Consider the following 22,979-nt stretch of genomic DNA (forward strand, 5'->3'; position numbering starts at 1 on the left):
ACGTTTGTGAATAAAGAGTATACGAATTACTTAGTTTCTGCTTGAATTATAGAATGAGGTAGAGGAAAGTAAGGAAAGCTAGAGTTCTGAAAGCTATTAATTCATAAGAATTTCAGTCCTTTCTGTAGCAGGGTTTTAGCTATTTGTCAAATTCCCCACAACACAAATAGAAGCATCTGGATTTTTGTTTTGTTTTGTTTTTTTCTAGGAAGAGGAAAACTTGTCCAAAACTTGGGCTCATTTGATGAATATTATCTGGAATCGAATCAAGAGAATATTTGACTTAAGAGAGAGTGTTTTGACTTGAAAATAGGATTTTTTTTTTTCCTGAAATAGATACCCAGTAAATAATTCGTTCATGTAATACTTCGATTTTCATTTCTTGGCACTGCTGTTATTTCAGGGGCTTGCTTGTGAAGTTTAAATAGCGCTATGGAATCCATCACACATTGGAGGGTTTGGCTAACGCTCAGCCCACAGCCTGGTCGACTCAGCCAGAGCAGAGTTCTTTTGGCCCAATGGGTCTTCTACGAGAATGAGCATTAGCTGAACAACCTCGTTAAGGCAAAGTCATCTTCTTAGGAGCCAAGTGTCAACTTTGAGAGAGAGGAGCAAGTGTTAAGATGACCACTCCAACTCAGTGTAAGAACCAGTTGCATAAACTATAGGAGCCACTCCTCATCTCTGAGGGTTACGTGTTCAGAAAACCCCCGTAGTAGGAGAATTTGTAGTTCAGAAACAAAATTTCAGTAGAGAAGTAGAGAGGAAGGACCAAAGCTGCAGCGAACGCGTGAAAACTGGTATACGCACTACGTTCACCAAAATAAAAAAAATAGTGTCTAAAATAACGATAGCACCAGTAACGCTTTATGCCTCTTGAACTTGCACAATTGGGCACTGTGCAATTACTTTCTATCTTCTATCCCTTGCACAACAGAAAATGTCCAGATTCTCCCTCCTTTGCAGTATCGAAGAGATGTTTATAAATATAGTTTGCTTTTTGGCAATAACGCGCGTATTTTCTTTCTATTCTTCTGCTCAAAAGTTTAGTCCCTTTCTAATTTTATGATCTCTGCCTCTGAGCTCCACTCTGGTCTTGGAGACATGGGATAATTTATAATCCTCAGGTGGAAAAAGCTCTGGGGGATCTATTTTAACCTACCTAGCAGACCTGAGCCATTTAGTTCTCAAGCCCCAAAGTCAAGGGTTATGTTGCTTTAGCTCTGCCTACGGCAGATCCCCATCAGACAACCCCCCCACCCCCCACAGTGGGCAGCAACCGCCCTGTTAACATGGCGGAAATGCAGACTGAGGACAGTTTACCTGCCTCCACTTTCTTCCCGTCTCCCGTAGTTGCACTGCAGAAAACCTCTACTCCTCAGCATACCACTCTGACCCTCTTTTTAATTCCCAAACTCTGCTCCCTTTCCCTTTTCTCAGTATCTCCAAGAAAAATGCCTGTCAATTTGAATACACTCTAGTGGAAATTGTTTGAAGTTGCAGAAAAATGTACGGCGAGAAGTCAATCTGCCTACGCTTACATTTTCCTAAGGGGAATTTACATTTGGCTGTGTTGTCCACATGTAAATCTGGTGACATAGGCCTTGTAATCTGAAGAGCCTGTTATCATGCCCCTCGGAGGAGTCTGGGTAATGTGCTTAGAACAGGCCTTGTTAGCATAGGGAGGCAGAGGGTGCTAAATGAGACCTTGTTTGTGCCTGAGCACAAATTCTGTGGTCCTGTCTGTACTTTGTGTTCCTATTGTCTGCTCAGCAGCTCAGGGATGGTTGAGGGCCCCAGGCTTCAGAGGTGACATGCTCCAGCTTTATGTAGAAAAGGCTGGGCCTTGGAGGGAGGTGGCTGAGATGTGACTTTTCTTTCCTCACTCACTCAACCGTAACCATGCACCCCTGTGGGTAAGGATTTGGGGGTCTGGCTGCCTGCGTCGCCTTCTGCCCCATTCTGTCTGCCTCATTTCCTCCCTGCACTGACTTCCTTCCATAACCTTTAGATAATCTCATTTGATGTCTCCAAGTGGTGTTTGTGTCTGGTCTACACCTACAATACAATATTGGCATTTATGAAAGCAATGAACATAAAAACACGACATGCCCTGCTCATTATCCTCTCTGTCCTCTGATAAACACCATCCCATCTGCCTTCGCGCACCCTCCATCTTACTCACCATACAGAGGGTCAGCCCTACGGCTTGTTAACTCGAGCCACCTTTGACTTCTGGTTTCCTGACTCACACTCTTCATGGCCACAGCCATCACTTAGCCCTACTCCTGGTAGCCTGCTTCCATCTGGGCCCTGCACTAGCCTATTTTCCAACCTTAGCCCCTTTCCAAGGGGTGAAATGCAGTCAACCACAGCATTTCTTAATTTTTCTCTTGGTACATGAAAAAAGAACTTATTCCATCCACCCTACAATTCTCAACTTCGTAAATTCCCAACAGACTTCTTCTCTCTCAAAGCCCCTCTTATTTTGCTAAGCAGTGAACCGGGAGTCCTCTCCTCCCCAAATCCTGACACACATAGCATCTTCCCAGCTCTTTCCCCTCCTCCCTACCCTGTGAAGCTGGCACCCACCGTCCAATAAACCCACCCCACCAATTATCCTGAAGAGAATTATTATCCTTTTATTCTTTATTCTTTCTATTATTAAATTATCCATTTAGCCTTCCAATACCATAAGCTAGCTTCTAAGCAGTCTGAAAAGAACACCTTCTCAACAAAGTGAGTCTTTCCCTCTACAGAAGAATTCTTACCTCTGTCCTAAGAGGGTAATACTCTCCTCACATGTGCAGGCCCTTATGACGTCTTCAGCTAGAATTTTATAACATTTTATAACTCTCGGAGCCCATCATGCCCTGATTAGATTGGGATGTGGGGGCAAGAAGCAGCTCCTAGAGGAGGAAGTGAGTGAGGAGGGAAGAGACTGAAGGAGCTGTCTTCTCCTCCCTAGTTCCTCCGAGGGCCCTCGCCAGGCATGGGGTGGCGATGGAAGGCAGAACTGTGGAGGAGGAGCCAGGAAGTTCAAGGAAGCCTCGGTTATTGGCAAGGTCCCAGTGTTGCTACATCAAGGACTATCTAATGGCTCGCCACATCCTATATCCTGGGAGAATTCTGTGACCCTGGAGACCTTGATGAGTCGTGATAGAAGGCAGAGCCCCAAGATAGCTGCCGTCACTACCACATAGAGCCTTCTAGACCCAGCCCAGCCAGCCAAGTCCAAGGCCTGAAGAGCCCAGAGATATCCTTCAAGCCCAGAATGGTACCCGCTAGAGGGGCTAGGCCTCATCTGAGACTCTGGGGGATGGGTGGTACCAGGCAGAACTGCTAGTTCCAAGCTAAAGAAGTAAGACTTGAGCAATTCCAGATACTTCTGACCCTGAGGCTCACCCCTGCAGGGGCAGCACTGTCTGGAGTGGGGCTGGGTGGTACCTGGGGGGCTGGAGGTTCTCGGGGCTCTGGGAGTATGGAGGTCCAGCTTCTTAACAGCCTTGCAGCTCCGACCCCAGTAGTGGGTAGTATGCTGGTGTCCTGGAGTTAGAGAAGAAAGGGAAATGAGGAATGACTGGGTGTGTGTTTTCTATCTTTGGTGGTGCTCAAACAGGTAGTCAGTAGGTAGAAATGTTTCAGCTGGAGAAGGATGTTCTTAGAAATGCTTATTCACCCTGAACACTAGAGATCCTAAATTGCATTTAGATCAACAAGCATTTGCTAAGAGAGCCTCTGGTAGTCAAAATTCTCACCATGAGTTCTCCTGACCCTTAAAAGTGGACCCTACGGTTTCCTTTCTCTGCAGGTCCTCAAGTACCTTCCACATCATGAAACACGATCACTACTCCTCCCGATTTGGCAGCACATTTGGGTTGCAGTATATGGGCATGCATGAGAATGGCGTCATATTTAACAATAACCCAGCCGTCTGGAAAGCTTTGCGACCTTTCTTTGTAAAAGGTAATCATTCTGCTCTTTTGTCGATGAATGTGCCTTTTTTTGAAATCATTTTCCCGTTTTGAAATAATAATAATAAGAGCTAACATTTACTATATAGTAGGCACTGTTCCAAGCACTTGATATTTTAATCCCACAGCAACATTTTACAGGTGAGAAAACTGAAGCATGAAGATGTTAAGTAACTTGCCCAAGTTTCCAACACTAGCAAATAGTGGCTCAGGAGACAACCCCTGAGCCTACGTTTTCAACCACCACAAATTCTGTTCTTCCTGTTGATGCACAAAGCAATTTCATGGACATGAAGAAGAGATGGAGCTCTCTACTTAGGGTCATGTCAATTAAGAATTTCGTGTGTCAGCCATTTGTTTGATTAAGCATAGACAAACAACGTGTTTGCAGAATCATTGACTGACATCCCAGACATTTTAACAGAAAGCTATTTGTATTTGTGAATAAAATGAGAGAATTTTAGAACTGGGAAGGACTGTATATGTCATCTCATCCAGCCTTTGAGTTTTATCGTTGAGGAAATACAGTCCTAGACAGGTTGTGATTTTTGCCCAGGCAACATAGCAAGTAATGGATGAGCAGAGACTGGATCCCAAGGCTCATTGTCTAGTGATTTCTCCCTTTACTGTGTCATGCTGGGAATGAAGCTGTCCAGGAGTAGGCACTAATGTCAAGGAAAATAATCACGCCCTGCAAAAGCTGTCAGTGGTGGACTCTGGGGCTAGACGCGTTTTAGGTCTGACCATGCACCATCAATATCGTTCCCTCCAGCCAGGTTCTGAGGTGAACCTAGACGCCTCCTGCGTGGCTGCTAAGACAGGGAAGAGCTATGCCTGTCCCAGCTGAGTGGTGATTCCCCCTCCACGGAGTTGCCGTCACCAAAACTCAGCACGACTCCATTGTAGACTCCATTGTATTATTTTCCTATTGCTGCTTAACAAATTGCCGAACTTAGCGGCTTAAAACAAATGCATTGATTATTTTACAGTTCTGTAGCTTAGACGTCGGATATGGGTCTCAATGGGCTAAAATCAAGGCGTTGACAGGGCTGTTTTTCTTTCTGGAAGCTCCAGGGCACAATCCTCTACTTTGCCTTTTCCAGCCTCTGAAGCCACCCACATTCCTTGGCCTGTGGCCCTTTCCTCTGTCTTCAAAGCCAGCAACAGTGGGTTGAGTCCTTTTCACATCACATCTCTCTGACCACCCTTCTGTCCTCACAGCTCTTTCTGCCTCTGACCTCAGCTGGGAAAGATTCTTAGCTTTTAAGGACTCATGTGATTCAGTTGGGTCTACCCAGATAATCCGCAATAATCTCCCCATCTCAAGGTCCTTAACTTTAATCATATGTGCCAAGTCCCTTTTCCCATGTAAAGTAACATATTAATAGGTTCCAGAGATTAGGACCTGGACTGGATTAGGGGGCTATTATTCTGCCTGCCACTCATGACGAGGCAGATCAATCCTCTCATGCCTTACAAAATTGCAGAATGGGTTAATGGAAAGAGTACAAGACTCAGGATTATAGGTTGTGTGTCTGAGGCCCCATTCTGCCACTTTGCTAACTGTATGATCTTGGACAAGTCACTTAGCTTCTCTGAGCTTCAGTTTCCTTAGCCACTGGTGATAAACATAATAGAACTTGAATTCTAGGGTAATTGTGTAGAAGAAAGAAATAATACCATCAGATCCTATAGAAACGTAAGTTTCATTGTACTTTGTCATTTGGCCCAAGTGTATTAAGAAAACGTGAACTACTATTTAGGAGCAGTTAACCTTCACATACCAATATCCTATACCCTAACATGCAAGAATTAATGGAATCTCTAAACTCATCCATTTGTTTAACAAACTATTGAGTTCTCATCATTAAACTAGGTACCTGGAATACAACGATAAACAAGACATGATCCCTGCCCTTGAGGAATTTATAAAGGGGGGCGGGGGCAGAGCGGCAGATCAATACGTCACCGAGTCCCATCCTGGGTGATGTGTTATGCTAGAGGCGTGTGGAGAGTGCGACAGAGCACAAACGGGCCGTCTGAGGTACTCCGAGGGGTCAGGGGAGGCTGTTCACAGGATGCGTGCTTATGATGAGTTTCAAAAGAAAGTAAAAAATACCTAAATTAAGAAAGTGTGACAAGGACACATTTCACAGGAGAAGAGGACAGGATACTCCAAGGCAGAGAAGGATAGATGGCACTACATGTCCATTGTGCTTGGCATGGATACGTGCAGGCGTGAGGCCAAGGGGAAGGCAGGGCTAGCCACCAAAGACTCTGTGCTAAGCCAAGGAGCTGAGCTAACCTCAAAAGCTATGGGAAATCTTTCAAGATTTTAAGCAGAACGTCATGAACGTATTTGTGTTTTAGAAAAACTCCTGTGGTAGCAGAGTTAAGAGTTAGCTGGAAGGAAGCATGCCTGTGAGTAGTGAGAACAGTGAAGAGCTGGTGCAGTGACACAGGGCGGATGCGGGGAGGGCACCAAGAGAAGGACGCGGAAACAGTAGAATCTACAGTACTTGGAAGTTAATCAAAAAATCTTTGTGACTTTTTGAAGAGTAGCCCTATATGTGGAAGATCAGATTTTCCAATAAAAACGTTACAAAACTGGACCCAAATTAAATGCCAAAAATAGGGGGCCAATTGCTTATTGAAAGTTCACTGTTGTGTCTGACATTTTTAATAGTCCATGAGAGTTCCAAACATTTCTTGGTGAATCTCCTTTTAGAATGATGCTCCTGGTTGGTTTTCCTGATATAGTAGAAAGTTTGGGATAGGCTTTGGTATCTAAAGTAGTGACATTAATGAAGGTATTGACTCCTTAGGCATGTCTCTGGAGAGATAGTTAAGTGCAGCTTAGGCAATGGCCCCATCCTGGGGGTTGAAGAAGGGATGGTGAGAAATAGCCTGTGTTTCCTGAAACTGCCAAGAGAGTTGTCTATAGTAATGGAATTTGCTGACTCCTTTCTCAATTTTTTTTAGCCTAGATAAAATTTAGTACTTTTTAGTACATTTTAAAAAATAAAACCATTTCCATATCATACCACTGCCTATAAGCAATGATAGTACATTTTGCTTATATGTTTGAACTGTGCTTCAGGGTTTTGGACGTAAAAGCAGATCATACATCAGCCTGAGAGAAAAACACCAGTGATATTCAAAGCCAGCCCTCTATGCAAAGGGTCAAGTCATTAGGAATCATTTCTCCCTCTTGTGGATGTGATAGTCACCCAGGGAAAAACATCCCTGCCTTTCCTATCTGCCAAGTCCTTCCTACAGTCAGAAAGTATACTACCAACTCAACCTTCCTTTTTTTATATTAGTAGAAATCTTAAGAGTCTAGGACCACTCACTAGGCCTCCTATCTTATTGGCAAAGTCTGCCTTCAGGGGCTTCTGCAATGCAACAGATTTTTTTTTAAGAGAGAATTATACCTACAAACTTCCCCAGGATTTTTCATTACATGTCAAGGACTCTGACTTTAACAGCAAGTCTGAATATAAAAGACATTTAAATGAAAGATTACTCCTAAACAACATTTAAAGAAACTTAGGACAAAGAGAGAATGGGAGACTTCGAGTTAAACTCTTACAATGGATCACTCACTATCAGGACCCACTGGCTGTTCAGATGGTCAGGAGCAGGGCAAAGGGCAGAGATCAGAGCCAGTTCACCCTATCTATTTGCATTCGTTCACCCATCCATCCATCCACTCATTCATTCCTCTGTTTGACAAATATGTGTTGAGGACCACTATGGACTATGAACTTGAAGTACAATGCGAATAGGAGGTTGTCACTGCCCTTAAAAAATTCTCAGTCCAGTGGAGAAGACTGCTAAGTGAACAAAGAATTGGTTAGCTATTACAGCATTGGTTGAGTAAGGGAAATCTGGAATTAGTTTGAAGAGAAACTGAAATTAAGAGAAGGGCACTTTTGGTATTATGAGACTAGCATTTTAAACATATAGACTACAGGGGCCAACCCGGTGTCGCAGCGGTTAGGTTAGGTTCGCACGTTCCACTTCTCCATGGCCCAGGGTTCGCTGGTTCGGATCCCGGGTGCGGACATGGCACCGCTTGGCACGCCATGTGTGGTAGGCGTCCCACATATAAAGTAGAGGAAGATGGGCACGATGTTAGCTCAGGGCCAGTCTTCCTCAGTAAAAAGAGGAGGACTGGCAGTAGTTAGCTCAGGGCTAATCTTCCTCCAAAAAAAAAAAAAAAAAAAAAATCTAGACTACAATGAAACAGGAAGCACCTTAGTTCAAATAGTTAAGGTCCAATTTGACCAGTTCTGAAGCCATATCCTGCCACGTGTTGAAACATAAAATAAATATCACCCTGGCCAAATCCAAACCTTCTTAAGAGGGAAATATATACAATAAATGTGAAAACCCACTGATTTGTGATTCATGACCCCAGCTACCAAAAGTTTCACTTGAAATCTCACAAATGATTCACCATAGCATGAAGAAAAGTTTAATTTTGAATACTTTGTTTAAAATAAGATTGAGTTATTTATCCGTTCATTCATTCATTCTTCATTCATTTTTCACTTAAAGGTGATACATGGTTGTAGAAAATTAGGAGAATAAAGACAAGTATAAAAAAGAATATGAAAATTTCCACCCAGTTATTGAATAAAAAATTGTGGACAATTAAGCTCCAAACATAAAAAGCCAAAATTGCCTCATTGTTTGTGTGTGCCCTGGAGTTAGCGGTGGCTCACGCTCTGATATTTCCCTTCAGCTTTGTCTGGCCCCAGCCTTGCGCGCATGGTGACAGTTTGTGTTGAATCCGTCAACAACCATCTGGACAGGTTGGACGAGGTCACCAATGCGTTGGGCCATGTCAACGTGTTGACCCTCATGCGACGTACCATGCTGGACGCTTCCAACACCCTCTTCCTGAGGATCCCCTTGGACGGTACTGAAATTTTCCTTCCCATGACTGACATTCTGCCCTTTATTAAACAGGGGGGTGAAAAGGAAAACAGATTTGAATAAAGATATGCTGTTTGATACATTGCTCTTGTTTAAACATTTCTAAGTATTCCTAAGATTTTTGTTTTCCTGGTATGTCTGCCTTGTTCACTTATAAGATATAAATTTCTGTAAAGTAGGAGCCATCTATTTCTTTTTTATTTCTCCTCATTGCTCTAGGAAATAGGATTCTACCCACAGTCAAAAATTAACAAATGTGGTTGGTTCATACCATCAATCAAACTTATATATTTAACTATTTCTAACCATTCTTTTGGTCATGATGTATAGATACATAGCTTGGAACCCAAGACCAGTAGGAGAATTTACAGGGGGTCTTCTCTGCTCAAAGTACCCTTCTTGGGCTCACTTTCTCCTCAACTGCTCTGCTCTTCTTTTGTTTTTACAGAGAAAAACATCGTGCTTAAAATCCAGGGTTATTTTGATGCATGGCAGGCTCTCCTTATCAAACCAAACATCTTCTTTAAGATTTCTTGGCTATCCAGAAAGCATCAAAAGTCCATGTAAGTAATACATATTTGGAAAATTTATCAGTGAGATTGGATTGATTTTGGGTTGTGTCTTTGCTATTGTTGGCCTCTACTGCAAGCTTTCTGCTCTCCAGAGCCCACAAGGGAGCTGTTGATTAAGTTGTGATGAAACACTTCTTACAGCAATTTGGCTGCCTGTGGCCAGACCAAGGAGTAAAGGAAGCCTTTGGCCCAGGCAGCTTCTCAGCAAGGGGGCCGAGTGGGTGGTCTGAGAGCCTCCATCTCTGGAATGAGGGCACTGCAGTATATTTCAGGTTGAAGAGAAGGGTTGGCTGAACCTATCATTATTATCTGTCAAAATTCTCTTTGCATGTCTGGGAAGACGGAAACACAGAATCATTTTATAGTTGTGTTGCTCCAGAATGAATTTAACATAATTCAACTTTCTGGAATTGACAGCAGTCTCAAAAGAATTTTTTCATAATGAACATAATGAACTTCAATAAAATGTGTGATTTCTTTTCTTTAGTTATGTATCTTGTGTCTCTGGGGGATCCTGAAACCATCATTAAACAGCTTTGCTTTGGTCTCAGATTAGTCTAGCAGAAAGCTGGACAAACGCCCAAAGACATATAGGCTGATCGATGACACTTTTGGAGTGTAAGTAGCCAGCCACTAAATACTGCCACATCCCATGGGATCTAGAGGCAGACACATCTGGTTTCTATCCTGTCTCTAACAATTAGTAACTAAATGGCCTTGGGAAGTTATTTAAAGTCAAGTATAACCTACCTTCCAGAGTGGGGATAAGGTGAATGAGATCCCAGATGCAGGGCGATTAGCACAGAGCATGGCACTAAATATGTTAGTTTTCTCCTCCTTCTGTTCATATCTTCCCCAGATGTCCCTAACCATCTTAAATTCTCCATCTTTAAAAGTTCCCAAACCTGTTTGAAGACCCAACTTTATCCTGTTTGTGTAATTCAGTAGTATTAGTCTTCAGGGAGGAAGCCAACTTGATGACGTTTTATATATTCTCACGTGATTGATGTGTATTAAGTGGGTGATTTGGACACTTGGTTCCTTATGTATTTCATTTAGTTTCCACCAGAGCTTATTGTGACTTGGATCAATGAGAGGAAGGATTCACTTCTTCACTGTGGTCAGATTTGATAGAGTCTGAAGAGTCTCATTGTATAGTTCTTGGCCATTAGTTTGGCTTTGGTCTTGACCAGCAGGCCCATAGAAACTTACTGTGTGAGACCGGATAATGGTTTCCCTTACTTCTCTGTAGCAATTAGCTCAGCAACATTCCCTCTATGTATTTGCCAATGGTTAGTGCGTTAGTTTATATCTCCTATATCCTAGAGAAGTAAAGACCTAGAGAAAGCTTTTAGTTTCCTCCCTTCCCATGCCCTTGCAATAATGCCAATATTTTTTATTGAGGGATAATTGACGTATAGCTTTATATTAGTTTCAAGTATATGACATGATTCAATATTTGTGTATATTGCAAAATGATCATCACTGTAAGTCTAGTCAACATCCGTCATCAAACATAATTACAAATTTTTTTTCTTATGATGAGAACTTTTTTTACTCTCTTGGCAATTTTCAAATATGCAATACAGTACTATTAACCATAGTCACCATGCTGTACATTATATCCCCAGGACTTGTTTATTTTATGACTGGAAGTTTGTACCTTTTGACCCCTTCACCCATTTCCCCCACCACCCACCCTGCCCCTCTAGGAACCCCCAATCTATTCTCTGCATCTGTGAGCTCAGGAGTTTGTTTGTTTGTTTTAAGATTTCAAATATAAGTGAGATCATATGGTATTTGTCTTTCTCATGCCAATACACAAAAATATATTTATGGAAACGATTCTGGGACATCTACTCCTATCCCTATTTATTAAATTTTTTTGCCTCTTTTTATTCCAAATATTACAGCAGTATTGTTTTCTGCTTTTTATTTTGGCAAGTGTAAGTCCTTTCAGCCACAGAATAGATTAAATAGGAGTTTGTGGCCTGGACTGGTAACCTAGCCACTATTGTTTTGGTGCAAAATATATTCAAAGTTCCAAACAGCAGTCTCAGAGATGCATTCTGGTAATACATGTTTGTGAGTTAGAGACTTCTTATTCCCTGAAAACCATCATTGAACTCAATTCTCCTGGTTTTTCAGGGTATATAAATTCAGATACATACATTTATGTAGGACCAACTTTAACTTGAATAGGAGGAATCCCAATGGACATTTTCAGGACCCTGATACTGGCCCAGGGAAAAAAGAGATGCTCAGGAGTGGCTACAGTTCCATCAGGGTATTTTCTATGAATTCAGAGCATAGGGAAATTTCAACAGCTCCTGGACCATTTTGGGGCCATTGCTTAGGTAGGAATGCTGTAAGCATTCTCAGCCCACCAAGTGAGTGATTATCTGTTCCTTGTATGTAGGAGATGCTCAACAAATATTTGCTGAACAAATGGATGGGTTGATGAATGAACGCATGTGACTATACCCCTGGTGTATCTCTGGAGGGGTGTGTGTGTCTATAAGCACACTTACAGAGTTACACAATAGATGGCATCCTCATTTGGAATGACACAATTACTATACTACCCTGAAGAATATCACTCAAAATGCTTAAACATCTTCCTTGAGATGCCCAAAAGAAACTTTTAAAAAGTGGCAGGAATATTAAAGAATCTTCCCTTACTTTTCCTGCTCAGCTGCAGTAAACATAGAGTTATTTATGTCAACAGCATCGACAGGGTATTTAAGTGTGTAGGTGACCATGTCAACAAGAATTTGAAAGACAGATTTATTGCACTTTTTTTTTAAAGGCAAACTATTATGCAGTTTTACCTCTTCCTTTTTTGTGTGTGTGAGGAAGATTGGCCCTGAGCTAACATCTGTTGTCAATCTTCCTCTTTTTTTCCCCTCCCCAAAGCCCCAGTACATAGTTGTATAACCTAGTTGTAAGTTTTTCTAGTTCTTCTGTGTGGGATGTCCCCACAGCATGGCTTGATGAGTGGTGTTAGGTTGGCATCCAGGATCTGAGATGGCGAACCCTGGGCCACTGAAGTGGAGCGTGCAAACTTAACCACTCGGCGATGGTGCCGGCCCCTATTGTACATTTAATGTAATACAGAGTATTGTTCCCTGAGATTGGGGAACAATGCACTTATACATTAACGTATACACTTAAAGACAAAGGCAAGAATAACATAATTCAGATCTCAAGGTGGCCTTCTTGTTCATCTATTCTGATCCCTTCAGTTTAGAAGAGACGTAAGGCTCAGAGACTTAAACTACGCTATGTAGAATGAGAAGAACCCAGAATACACCCTGCCCTTCTGACCAAGGTGCTGTCCTTCCACCATGCTGTCAAAATGTGTATACACATTTGTGTGGCCAGCCATTCATTCAACAAATATTCATGTAGTGTTTACCATGTGGCAGAAACTGAAAGATTCAGTAATAAATATCAAGAATAATACTGTCACTTGAGTTTACTTTCTGGAACAGGAATCTCAAACTCAATAGTCTTCAGGGCTAGGCAAATAAAAGTGGGTTGGGCGGATATAAGACACAGGAAATGGAGCGTCTGTTGCAGGCTGAAGAGTGGACGCCCCCACTAAAAGCATTCACTGGCTTTGGTTTGGGTTTTACAGTTTAAATACTGCATTGGCCAAATCAAAAATTGGAAAACATGATTGGATTTAGCCTTTTGGTACCAGTTTTTAACCCTTAACTGGAGATTCCAGCCTTGATTTTTCTGCCAGTACCTAGACATCTCAGCTAACTAGTTCCTTAACATAAGGTATAATATATGTAATTTAAGGATATTCGTAAAGAATTCAGTATGAATTGAGTTATTCGTAAGCACTAATGGCTTCAATGAAAGCAGATCATTTTATTTAAACAAATGGCAAATGAATCTGTTTTTCTAGATGTCCTGAGCCACAGATAGATTATATTTGCACTTTTTTTTTCCAGCAAAGAATTGAGAGATGCCGTGGGAATTCTAGCAGAAGAAAAAAGACACAGGATTTTCACAGCAGAGAAACTGGAAGACCATGTGGATTTTGCCACTGATCTAATTTTGGCTGAGGTACTGACCTGGAATAACCATAATTCTCACCCAACATATGTGTATGACTGTTTGTGTATAAGTGTGTAAAGATTCCTTCTTGTAATTATTGCATATTTCTACTTGTCTAGTATTCTCTAGTACTTCTAAAATACCCAACCCAAGTAGCCTACTCATTAGACATTCTGATAAGACTGACCTTTAATATTGAAACTCTGTGTCCACACAATACAAAATACGAAAATGGGGGAATCCAAAGACACTAAATACACAGATAATTGGTTAAATTGTTCAGCTTTCAGCTGAAGATTGTTATGAAAAAACATCCATAGTCAATTACAGAGGCATGCAATTTCTATGATTTCATTTTGTTGAGGTTGTTGATCCTTGAATGTCACCTCCCCTCGTTTTTTGAAACTATGGTTCACTCTTCCAATTTTTCTCCCCTCTTTTGATTGTTCAGAAACGTGGTGAGCTGACCAAAGAGAATGTGAACCAGTGCATATTGGAAATGATGATTGCAGCGCCAGACACCTTGTCTGTCACTGTGTTCTTCATGCTATGTCTCATTGCGCAGCACCCTAAAGTTGAAGAGGCACTCATGAAGGAAATCCAGACTGTTCTTGGTAGGAATTTATCAAATAAATAATAGAGCTTAGAAAACCATTTCTTCTGAATGTCAGCTCCTAATGTCCTAAGAATCTGATGTCAAACAAAATCTTTATTATAATCCACCCAGAGAACAATAAAGCAAGTCATTTTGTCACACAATGATTATGCAAAATAGGTTAAACAGATAGTTCTTTCTGTGTTTTTTTAATTTTAAAAATAATACATGCTCAGGGGCTGGCCCCGAGGCCGAGTGGTTAAGTTCACGCGCTCCGCTGCAGGCGGCCCAGTGTTTCGTTGGTTCGGATCCTGGGCGCGGACATGGCACTGCTCATCAAACCACGCTGGGGCAGCGTCCCACATGCCACAACTAGAAGGACCCACAACAAAGAATATACAACTATGTACCAGGGGGCTTTGGGGAGAAAAAGGAAAAATAAAAAATCTTTAAAAAAAAAAAAATAATACATGCTCAATGGAAAAATCCAAATAATGGAAATATGTATAAAGCAGAAAGTGACATCTCTCAGTCCCTTCCACTCTCCTCCCCAGCCTCATTCCCATTCCCCAGGGGGACCACTGTCAATAGTTTGCTGTGTTTTCTTCAAGATCTTTTTTCAATGTGCATATAAACACACATATATGGTTGTATTTGTCTGTTTTTAAAAAACATGGCATCGAGTACAATGTCCTACCTACCTTATCAGTGACAAAACGCTTTTGTGGGTCCACTCAGGGAAATGGCTATCATTTATAGCAGTGTTTCTGGGTTTCAAGCAGTCCCTCCACAAATGAACTTCCAGTGGGTGGCAGAAGGAGAAAGAGAGGGTGACAGCAGGGGCAGGGGGATGACCAGTTCCCCTCTCCCCCAAATCCAGTGACGCTGGCCCTTCCTTCCCTCCGCCCTCTCCTCCTCCTCTGCAGGGGAATCCCCAGGTCCCTGCTCAGCAATTCCCCAACATGACCTCTTTCCTGCTCAGCCTCTGCTTCAGCATCATTCTGCCCACTGCTCCTGACATCACCACCCTTGCATAGAAACATGCCACATTCAGAAGAAATCAGAACTGCTTTCTGGGAGAAAACAGAATTCCTTATTTGGAATGTCTTTCACATGGATAATATTTTTAGGAACACATGTCTGACAAATGTAAAGAGATATAGGTAACGATGTAGACTTTTCTCTCTTGACTGTACACAATCTGTTTTAAACGCATTATTTGGTTGTGGAAAGGAGTTGTATTTTAGAAACCATTTGAGTGCTGCTTGAAATAGTTGACAATAAGGGAAAATTTCACAGAAGGGTTAAATGTGTGAGAGAAGGGGTCTGCAGATGCATCACCGTAGGTGGGAGATTGCCTGGTAATGGCAAGGTAGATAGCAAGGAACCAGAATAACATCCAGCCTCCAAATTCTAGAATGTTTCCTCAAGTGCCCCTTGTCAGGTTGTGGGTTCTATGCCAGGTGCAGGGGCACAGTGGTGAACAAGCCAGTGCCATCCCTGCACTCATGGGGCTCACGGGCTGATGGGAGGAAGAACACTCAACAAACAGACTCAGTGGAGAGAAGAGAGGGCCATAGAATAATGGAATTAGGGGAACAAGGCGGGAAATTGCTCTTGAGACCGCAAGCCTTTAATACAATTTCCTTGAGAGGTGAAAAGTGTTTGTGCCCCATGATGTCCCCCCTGACACTTCCTCTGCAAAGACGGAAAAGCAGCAGAACATTCACACGTGTATCCTGCCCCCTCTGGATACACACACATTGTAATTACTCCCTAGGGAAAACGTTTGGTTACTACCTCCATCATCGTCCCTTTATCCACCCCCACCCCAAATAAACATAGACCACTAGACCCTTCAGTGTACAAAGAGCAGTATGTGAGGGGCAGGCTGTTAGAGTTCTCTGACCAAATGAGACCTGTCCTGAATGGCGCACTTGTCCAGGGACTCGGCTGCCTCAGGACCCTGGGCTGTTTTTGATTCTGCCGAAATGGTAGCCTTTTTGAGGATGCTCTGAAGCTTTGCCAATTCTGGGAGTAATCCGAGCCTCTCTGACCAGTGTCAGGCCAATGTGAGACAGGGGGGGCTGCCATCAACCCCCAGCTCACCTGGCGGATCTGAGGCACCCATATTGTTGTGGTAGGGGAAGGGGGGTTCTTGCCATGCTACCTCAACAGGTTGTTCTCAATGAGATGGGGAGGAGGGACTATCAGTGATGTGTTCTGGGCAGATGACTGCACAGGTAACCAGAGGAACAATTTGCGTTGAAACTGATTAAATTCACCATCTCACTTTGAGCAGAGAAGAAAGGAATGTCCTCTAGGATTTGGAGTAGGGAAGAAAACTCAAAGACTTCAGAGGCCAGGCAGATAAACGAAGCAGACTGGACCAATCTACATGGGAGTGCAGAATGGATGCCCCTCTAAAGGGCTCATCAGCCACCCAACTTCAGCCCATTGTTGCCATGTGGGGATGGAGGTCTAGTGTTACCAGGTTTTCTGATTTTTCTAGAAATCCAAGCTTTTCTATGAAATCTCCCAGGTCTTAAGATAACTGGCTTCAAATCTGAATTTTTATAAAACACTCTGTGGACCAAACACATAGCATATTTGGCCCACGTTGCTGGTGTGCATTAGAACTATAGATAGAAATTTTTTCAACAAAGAGCAAACTGTTCTGTGCAAACTATAGGAGTTTTAAGGCCAATCACATATTGAAACTAACGTTACATCCTCTGTTGATTTTAATCTGCTCCCACAGGTGAAAGAGACTTAAAGAATGATGATATGCAAAAATTAAAAGTGATGGAAAATTTTATTAATGAGAGCATGCGGTACCAGCCTGTCGTGGACATTGTCATGCGCAAAGCCTTAGAGGATGATGTCATCGATGGCTATCCAGTGAAAAAGGGGACTAACATTATTCTGAATATTGGAAGAATGCATAAACTCGAGTTTTTCCCCAAGCCTAATGAATTCACTCTTGAAAACTTTGAGAAGAATGTAAGAGCCCTTCCTTAAAACTGAGTATGCCGCTCTTGAAAATGTCTGTTAAATCTGCTCCTGTTCTGTGTTTACAACATGTACATTTCGTTCTATTTGCTTGTTGCCCTCGCCACGCCACCAGGAGCACATGCTTAGAACATGACTACCATGTTCCACCTCGAGCCAAGGATGCTAGGTCTCCAGCTCTGGGAAATGTCTACGTGGTAGCCACATAATAGGCTGAAATGTGAAAAATCCAGGCCTTAATTTGGCTAAAACAAGGGAAATTTTGTTTAACCCAACCAACCTACTTTTTCATTTAAACTTGTCATTTTGTCATCACGTAGGTTCAGCTGTAGCACCATCTAGGTAAAGGAGGGTCCACTTCTGCTTTGGCAGTCTACCTTTGATTCACCAGATGGTCCCATGAGCACTAGGTCCCATTCTAAATAGGACTTGGTACTTAGAAGAACCTCAGCTTTTTCTTTTTCTCTCACTGCAGTATAGTTCAGATTCTGCTTCCATTGGGTCAAATTCTAGGCAATGATGTTTTTCTAATGTGAATTATCCACATAGTTCCCTCAGTGCCCTCTTTTTCCATTTTCATATGATATAGAAACATGATCTTAATTAATCCAGTTCTCTAATTCATTCTATTTCTAGATGAGCAGTGTATGCCATGTTGACATTTAGTCAACAAAGTCTTATTGAGTATCTACTATGTGCGAGGCACTATGTAAGTCCAGATGTGGACAAGACAGACAGATGTGGTCCCCATTAATTTTTTGCAGAACTAAAAATATTTAGATGCTCAGCACTAATAGGCCAGGAATCCACATCTTTGCCTAAATTTGTCCCTTGGTATCAGGTGCTATGGCATTGCACAAAAACACTCTTTGCTTTGGCAACTACAGAACAGTCATGAAAGCTGTGGCCACCCCACAAAGCTAGTTGAGTGTGCTAACACTGGCTGTAATAAGATGATCTGCATTGCTTTACCCCAGCACATTTGTGTGAAAGGCAAACCTGGGGACTGTCCGAGATTGGGTGTGTATCACAAAGGGGTGAATCAAACTGGATGGCGAAGAGGGCTGATCTGAGCTATAGTCATTCACCTCAGCGAAGGAGCCATGTGGCTGAGACTCTGAAACAGAGCCTTCTGACTGATAAGTGTTTTCAGGGTGAATCAAACAGAGACTGCATGCCTCTAGCTTTTGGTACCCTGGCTAATTGTCTGATCATTTTCATAGGTTCCTTACAGGTATTTTCAGCCATTTGGTTTTGGGCCCCGTAGCTGCGCTGGAAAGTTCATCGCCATGGTGATGATGAAGGTGATGCTGGTTTCACTTCTGAGACGATTCCATGTGAAGACATTACAAGGAAACTGTCTTGAAAATATGCAGAAAACAAATGACTTGGCCCTCCACCCGGATGAGTCTAGAAGCTTACCGGCAATGATTTTTACTCCAAGAAATTCAGAAAAGTGCCTCGAACACTAAAAAAGTTTGGTCAGTACCTATTCCAGAGCATTTCTCATCAGTTATTCATAAGGAAACCATCCATCTTTGCCAGGTAGTGTCATCCTCATAGTAAACATTCGGTGGCCTGTGGCATTTTATAGGCATGCATCCTATGGGTTGTATGCAAGCCAGGAAACATTGGTCATCTGATCTTGTCCAAACCAGAGAACCAAACTGCAAGAGAAAATGCAGAGGCCAAGAGTTTGTGGGGGAAATGGTCAGTGAAGAGAATGCAGCCCTAAAGGCCCCATTCCACAAAATGTGCTTTGGCAAAGATAGGCCATCAGCAAAATTTATGTCCCATTTGCCACAGGATGTTCACTGCTCTGCCCCCAGAGCATTTTTATGTCTGGGGCAGAAACACTTCTAAAGAGTGCTCCTCCCATCCCATTGTCCATCTTCCTTGACATTTTCCCCCTCTCTTTCCTTCCATGACACCAAAAGCCAAGTTGATTAGAAAGACCAGGCCGATATCTGGGTACCTAGAGCCAAACAAACATGTTAGTGTCAATAAAGGTGCTTTGATTTGGTTTTTGGTGGGGTTGGCCACTGCAACATTCATAGTCTTTGGAGAAATGCTTACAGATTCAGCATTCGACTTTTCCTGTGAATTATAATCCATTAACTCTTGTTTATTATGTGATTTGTCTGTGGCAAAAGTAAACTGGAGACTATCCTTTCCCAGTCTCTCAGTTCATGCCTCAGCCACTTACCTCTGATTCAGGCATGATTCAGATAATCAAGGTAACTTAGCAATAGCTTGAGTAAATAGAGTTAGGCCCACATGTCTGCTGTAGGAAAAAAACTCACACAATGCATTTCAAATTCAAATGAAAATTCGTAGGGGGGAGGGGGATGGGAGGGGGGAGGGGTACAGGGGCACACATGCATGGTGACGGATGGAAACTAGACTTTTAGTGGTGAACGCGATGTAGTAGTCTATACAGAAGGCAAAATATAATGATGTACACCTGAAATTTACACAATCTTATGAACCAATGTTACCTAAATAAATAAAGTGATTTAATAAAAAACTTCTTTTCTTTGTTTGCATTGTTGCTTAGCTCCATTGGTGTGGATAACCGAGAGAGAACTTTAAATAATGTCATCTATGGACTCTTACAAAGTCCCCAATGAGCTGTTGGTGGAGGGGAAGTCCTCAAAATCTATATATAATTCCACAACTCAGTGGGTTCAAACTTCTAAAGAGTGCTCCTCCCATTCCATTGTCCTTCTTCCTTGACATCTTCCCCCTCTCTTTCCTTCCATGACCCCAAAAGCCAACAGATCAATAGAGAACATAATCAACCCAACATAATCAGCATAGAGCCGCTGCAATCATTTTTCATCCTACCTCAGATTTAACAGTTACCTCCGAGATGTAATAGTCTCTGGTTTCTTGAATCACTCTATGTAGCCATGGATAAAATGCACATCTTGGAATTAGCTCTCTAGGGGGAATCCAACAGAGAAGTCAACTTTCCAAATACCACTTTCTTGTGTTATGGAGCCAATATGACTGTATCTACCGAATGCCATTTAAAACCTGAAAAATTAAACTCATTTACAAATATGTAAATGTTTGCCATTGAGTCAACCACCATCTCAATATTTGAATATTCTTTTCATCCTACTGTTTGGCAATAGGGCAACAGCTAAGTATAAAATGAGAATGTAAGCTCCTTGAGGGTGCGAGCTCTCTTCTTTCTTTTGTAATCCATCCCCAGCCCCCATGCTGACTCCCCATATTGACTCTCAAGATCAGTACTGAATAGATACTCTTGTTCATAGATACTTTAACTGACCCCAGAAACCAAGTAAAGAAGAGGCAGGCATCCTAAGAATTCAAGGATGGGCATTAGTAAAGAAGGAAATATTTGAACTTGGAATTATTTGGATCATCTATATGACATAAATATACACAGAACTATGCCTGTGCACCTGGATATGTCTGCAGTCAAGTCTAGACAATCATCCAAGTAATTCAGACCCCCGAAAGAAGGCCAGGCTTTTAGATTTAGTTTTTCCAAGTTAATTTGCCCAATGATTATTAATACACAGTTATTTTGCCTCTGGCTAGAGCTGCATAGTAGAGGAAAACAGACTTTGGAGCAGCGTACTTCACTCATCCAACTCCCTTAGAAGATCTACAGTATTTTACGTGTATGTATGGAGCCAAGGCCTATGTCTGTACGTCAAAGTGAAATGGAAGATTGATACGGTTGTATATAGATAATGCAGACACAAAAATAAGCTGGGGGGAAACTGGGGATGGAAGGTGAGGAGCAAGGGGAAGTGCTGGTTTAAATGATCCAGGCAAACTCTCCCAGAATCAAATTACCCGGGTAATTGCTCAACTTTTCACTCTGCTTGACCTGTATTGACAAACCCTATACGTTTGTATAGGCTTGGCCTGAGGAATTTGGAAGACCATTGACTTTTCAGTGGGCTGATGAACCTACATTTGAAAATCCTGTTTTCTCTTCAAAATTTTGCCTCATTGTTAAGTACTTAATTGTCACTCTTGAGTGTGCTGTGGATTCTGTTTTCCCATCTCCCAGAGAACTGAGATGTGTAAACTGTCAGTGAAATGCATGCATATAAGGGCTCTGTCACTGTCAAATTGTGAGGACAATTGTACCCTCCTATCCTCTGGTATACTGGACACTCCCATCTGCCTTCATTGACATCCCACTTTTCCCCCTCCCAAGTGGAAAATAATCACATTCAGAAAGCCCCCACATATTGAGAAATGCCGCTTGGAAGTTGTCACTTTTTATTTCTAAGCAGCACCTTTCACCATTGGTGATGCTAATATTCCACATAGGGGTGTGGCTTTGGCCCACTGGAAAGAATGCCAGCTGGACCCTCCTCCATCTCCTGCGTCAGCTGGGCCCTGGGGCTGAATCTCTCACCCATGCCTGCAGAAAAACTTGCTAAATTAAACTTTGTCAAAGTAATGAACTGAATGGAATTTGTGATACTTTCAGTTGGACTTAGGTCAAAGGACAGTCAAGGGCTGACCCCTCCAGGGCTCAACCCAGCTAAGGATTACTTGAATGAACTCCTTTTCTTTCCCTTCCTGCAGCTTTTAGCCGGTGTTGGCTTATGTCTAGGGCGTCAACAGCCATACCCTGTTTTCACCAGGTCAACAAGACAGACAAAATACCTTGAGACAGGGCAACCTGGTCATCAAGCCCTGCCCATTAGATCTACCTGCCCCTTTCTCTCCCATCAAGACAACATTTCAAAGTGCAAAACAATGAGAACCATTGTAAGAATATAATGACAAGAATTATAAAAATAATGTTGAATCTACTGTAATTATAACCAAAAGCAAATGTTTCAAAAACTTCCGTTTTTTCAGTATTTTAATTATTACCACAACATTTCTTGCAACAAAAGTCTTAAATTATGAGACATGGAAGTTGAGCCTGTGGCCTGAGTGATTTTTAAAGTTCCTTTCAGCTTTATGACTCCCTTAATAAGGAGGCAGTGAAGCCTGAAATCTGGGCTCAGCCTTTTCTTAAATATGCTTTGGGTAAGCTGTTTAACCTCTCCATACCTCAGGGGTTTTTCATCAATCCAATAGGGATAACTATCTCATAAGGTTGCTGTGAGGATTACAAGGCATCATTTATGTGAAACTCTCAGCAGAGCGTCTGGTACAGGGCAACTTGTCCACAAACATTGGGCATGATTGTGATGGTGCTCGGTAGTTAGACTGACTCATGACACCCTCAAACTTCTTTTTATGCAGTAGAAGGGGTAGAAGATGTGCCCGATGCTTCCACATCCATGATCTCATTTTAGGCTTCATGACAATTCTCACATTAGTATGATTGTCCCCGGAAGCCCCACGTTGTATCCATGAGAAGATGGAGGCCCAGGGCGTTTGGGAGACTTGCCCTCAAGCACTCAGCCAGTAAAGAAGCGAGCTGGATGCTAGTCCACCTCTCATTCCAAAGCCCTGGGTCCCCCTGTCATGCCACCTCTTTGCAATAGACTCATTACTAGAAGGCTGAGGAGGCTAGTCCCAGGCTCCCCACTCTCCCGCCGTGTGATGCTGGGTGCACCCCTACGAAGGCTTGCTCGTTCTCCGCCTCCTCACCCAAGGATTGAGGCAGGCAGTATCTCAGTTCTCCATCCCTAAAATCTGGATGATTCTACCTGCCTTGCCCACTTCCCACATATGTTTGGAAGATCTTTCTCAAAAGAGATAGTGCATGGGAATGTGCTGTAAAAATTCACATAGTAGAAAGCTGTAGTATTAACATGTGGATTCCAACAGCTGCCGCAGCAGGAAATTATCAGATGC

General features: G+C 42.4%; 1 protein-coding gene across 5 annotated transcripts in view; it reads left to right on the top strand.

Annotated features, from left to right (window-relative positions):
- Window positions 1-19,695, top strand: part of CYP19A1 (cytochrome P450 family 19 subfamily A member 1) — a 110,972-nt gene extending 91,277 nt beyond the window's left edge. For all 5 annotated transcript variants that reach the window (XM_005602587.4, XM_005602588.4, XM_023640810.2 and 2 more), the window contains 7 exon segments: window positions 3,812-3,966; window positions 8,725-8,901; window positions 9,367-9,481; window positions 13,456-13,570; window positions 14,013-14,175; window positions 16,918-17,159; window positions 18,392-19,695. In XM_005602587.4, the coding sequence (XP_005602644.1) occupies window positions 3,812-3,966; window positions 8,725-8,901; window positions 9,367-9,481; window positions 13,456-13,570; window positions 14,013-14,175; window positions 16,918-17,159; window positions 18,392-18,640 (1,216 nt within the window). In that variant the 3' untranslated portion in view covers window positions 18,641-19,695.
- Window positions 19,696-22,979: the final 3,284 nt, after the last annotated feature.

This window comes from Equus caballus, chromosome 1 (genome assembly GCF_041296265.1).
Source record: "Equus caballus isolate H_3958 breed thoroughbred chromosome 1, TB-T2T, whole genome shotgun sequence".
Taxonomy (NCBI): Eukaryota; Metazoa; Chordata; class Mammalia; order Perissodactyla; family Equidae; genus Equus; species Equus caballus.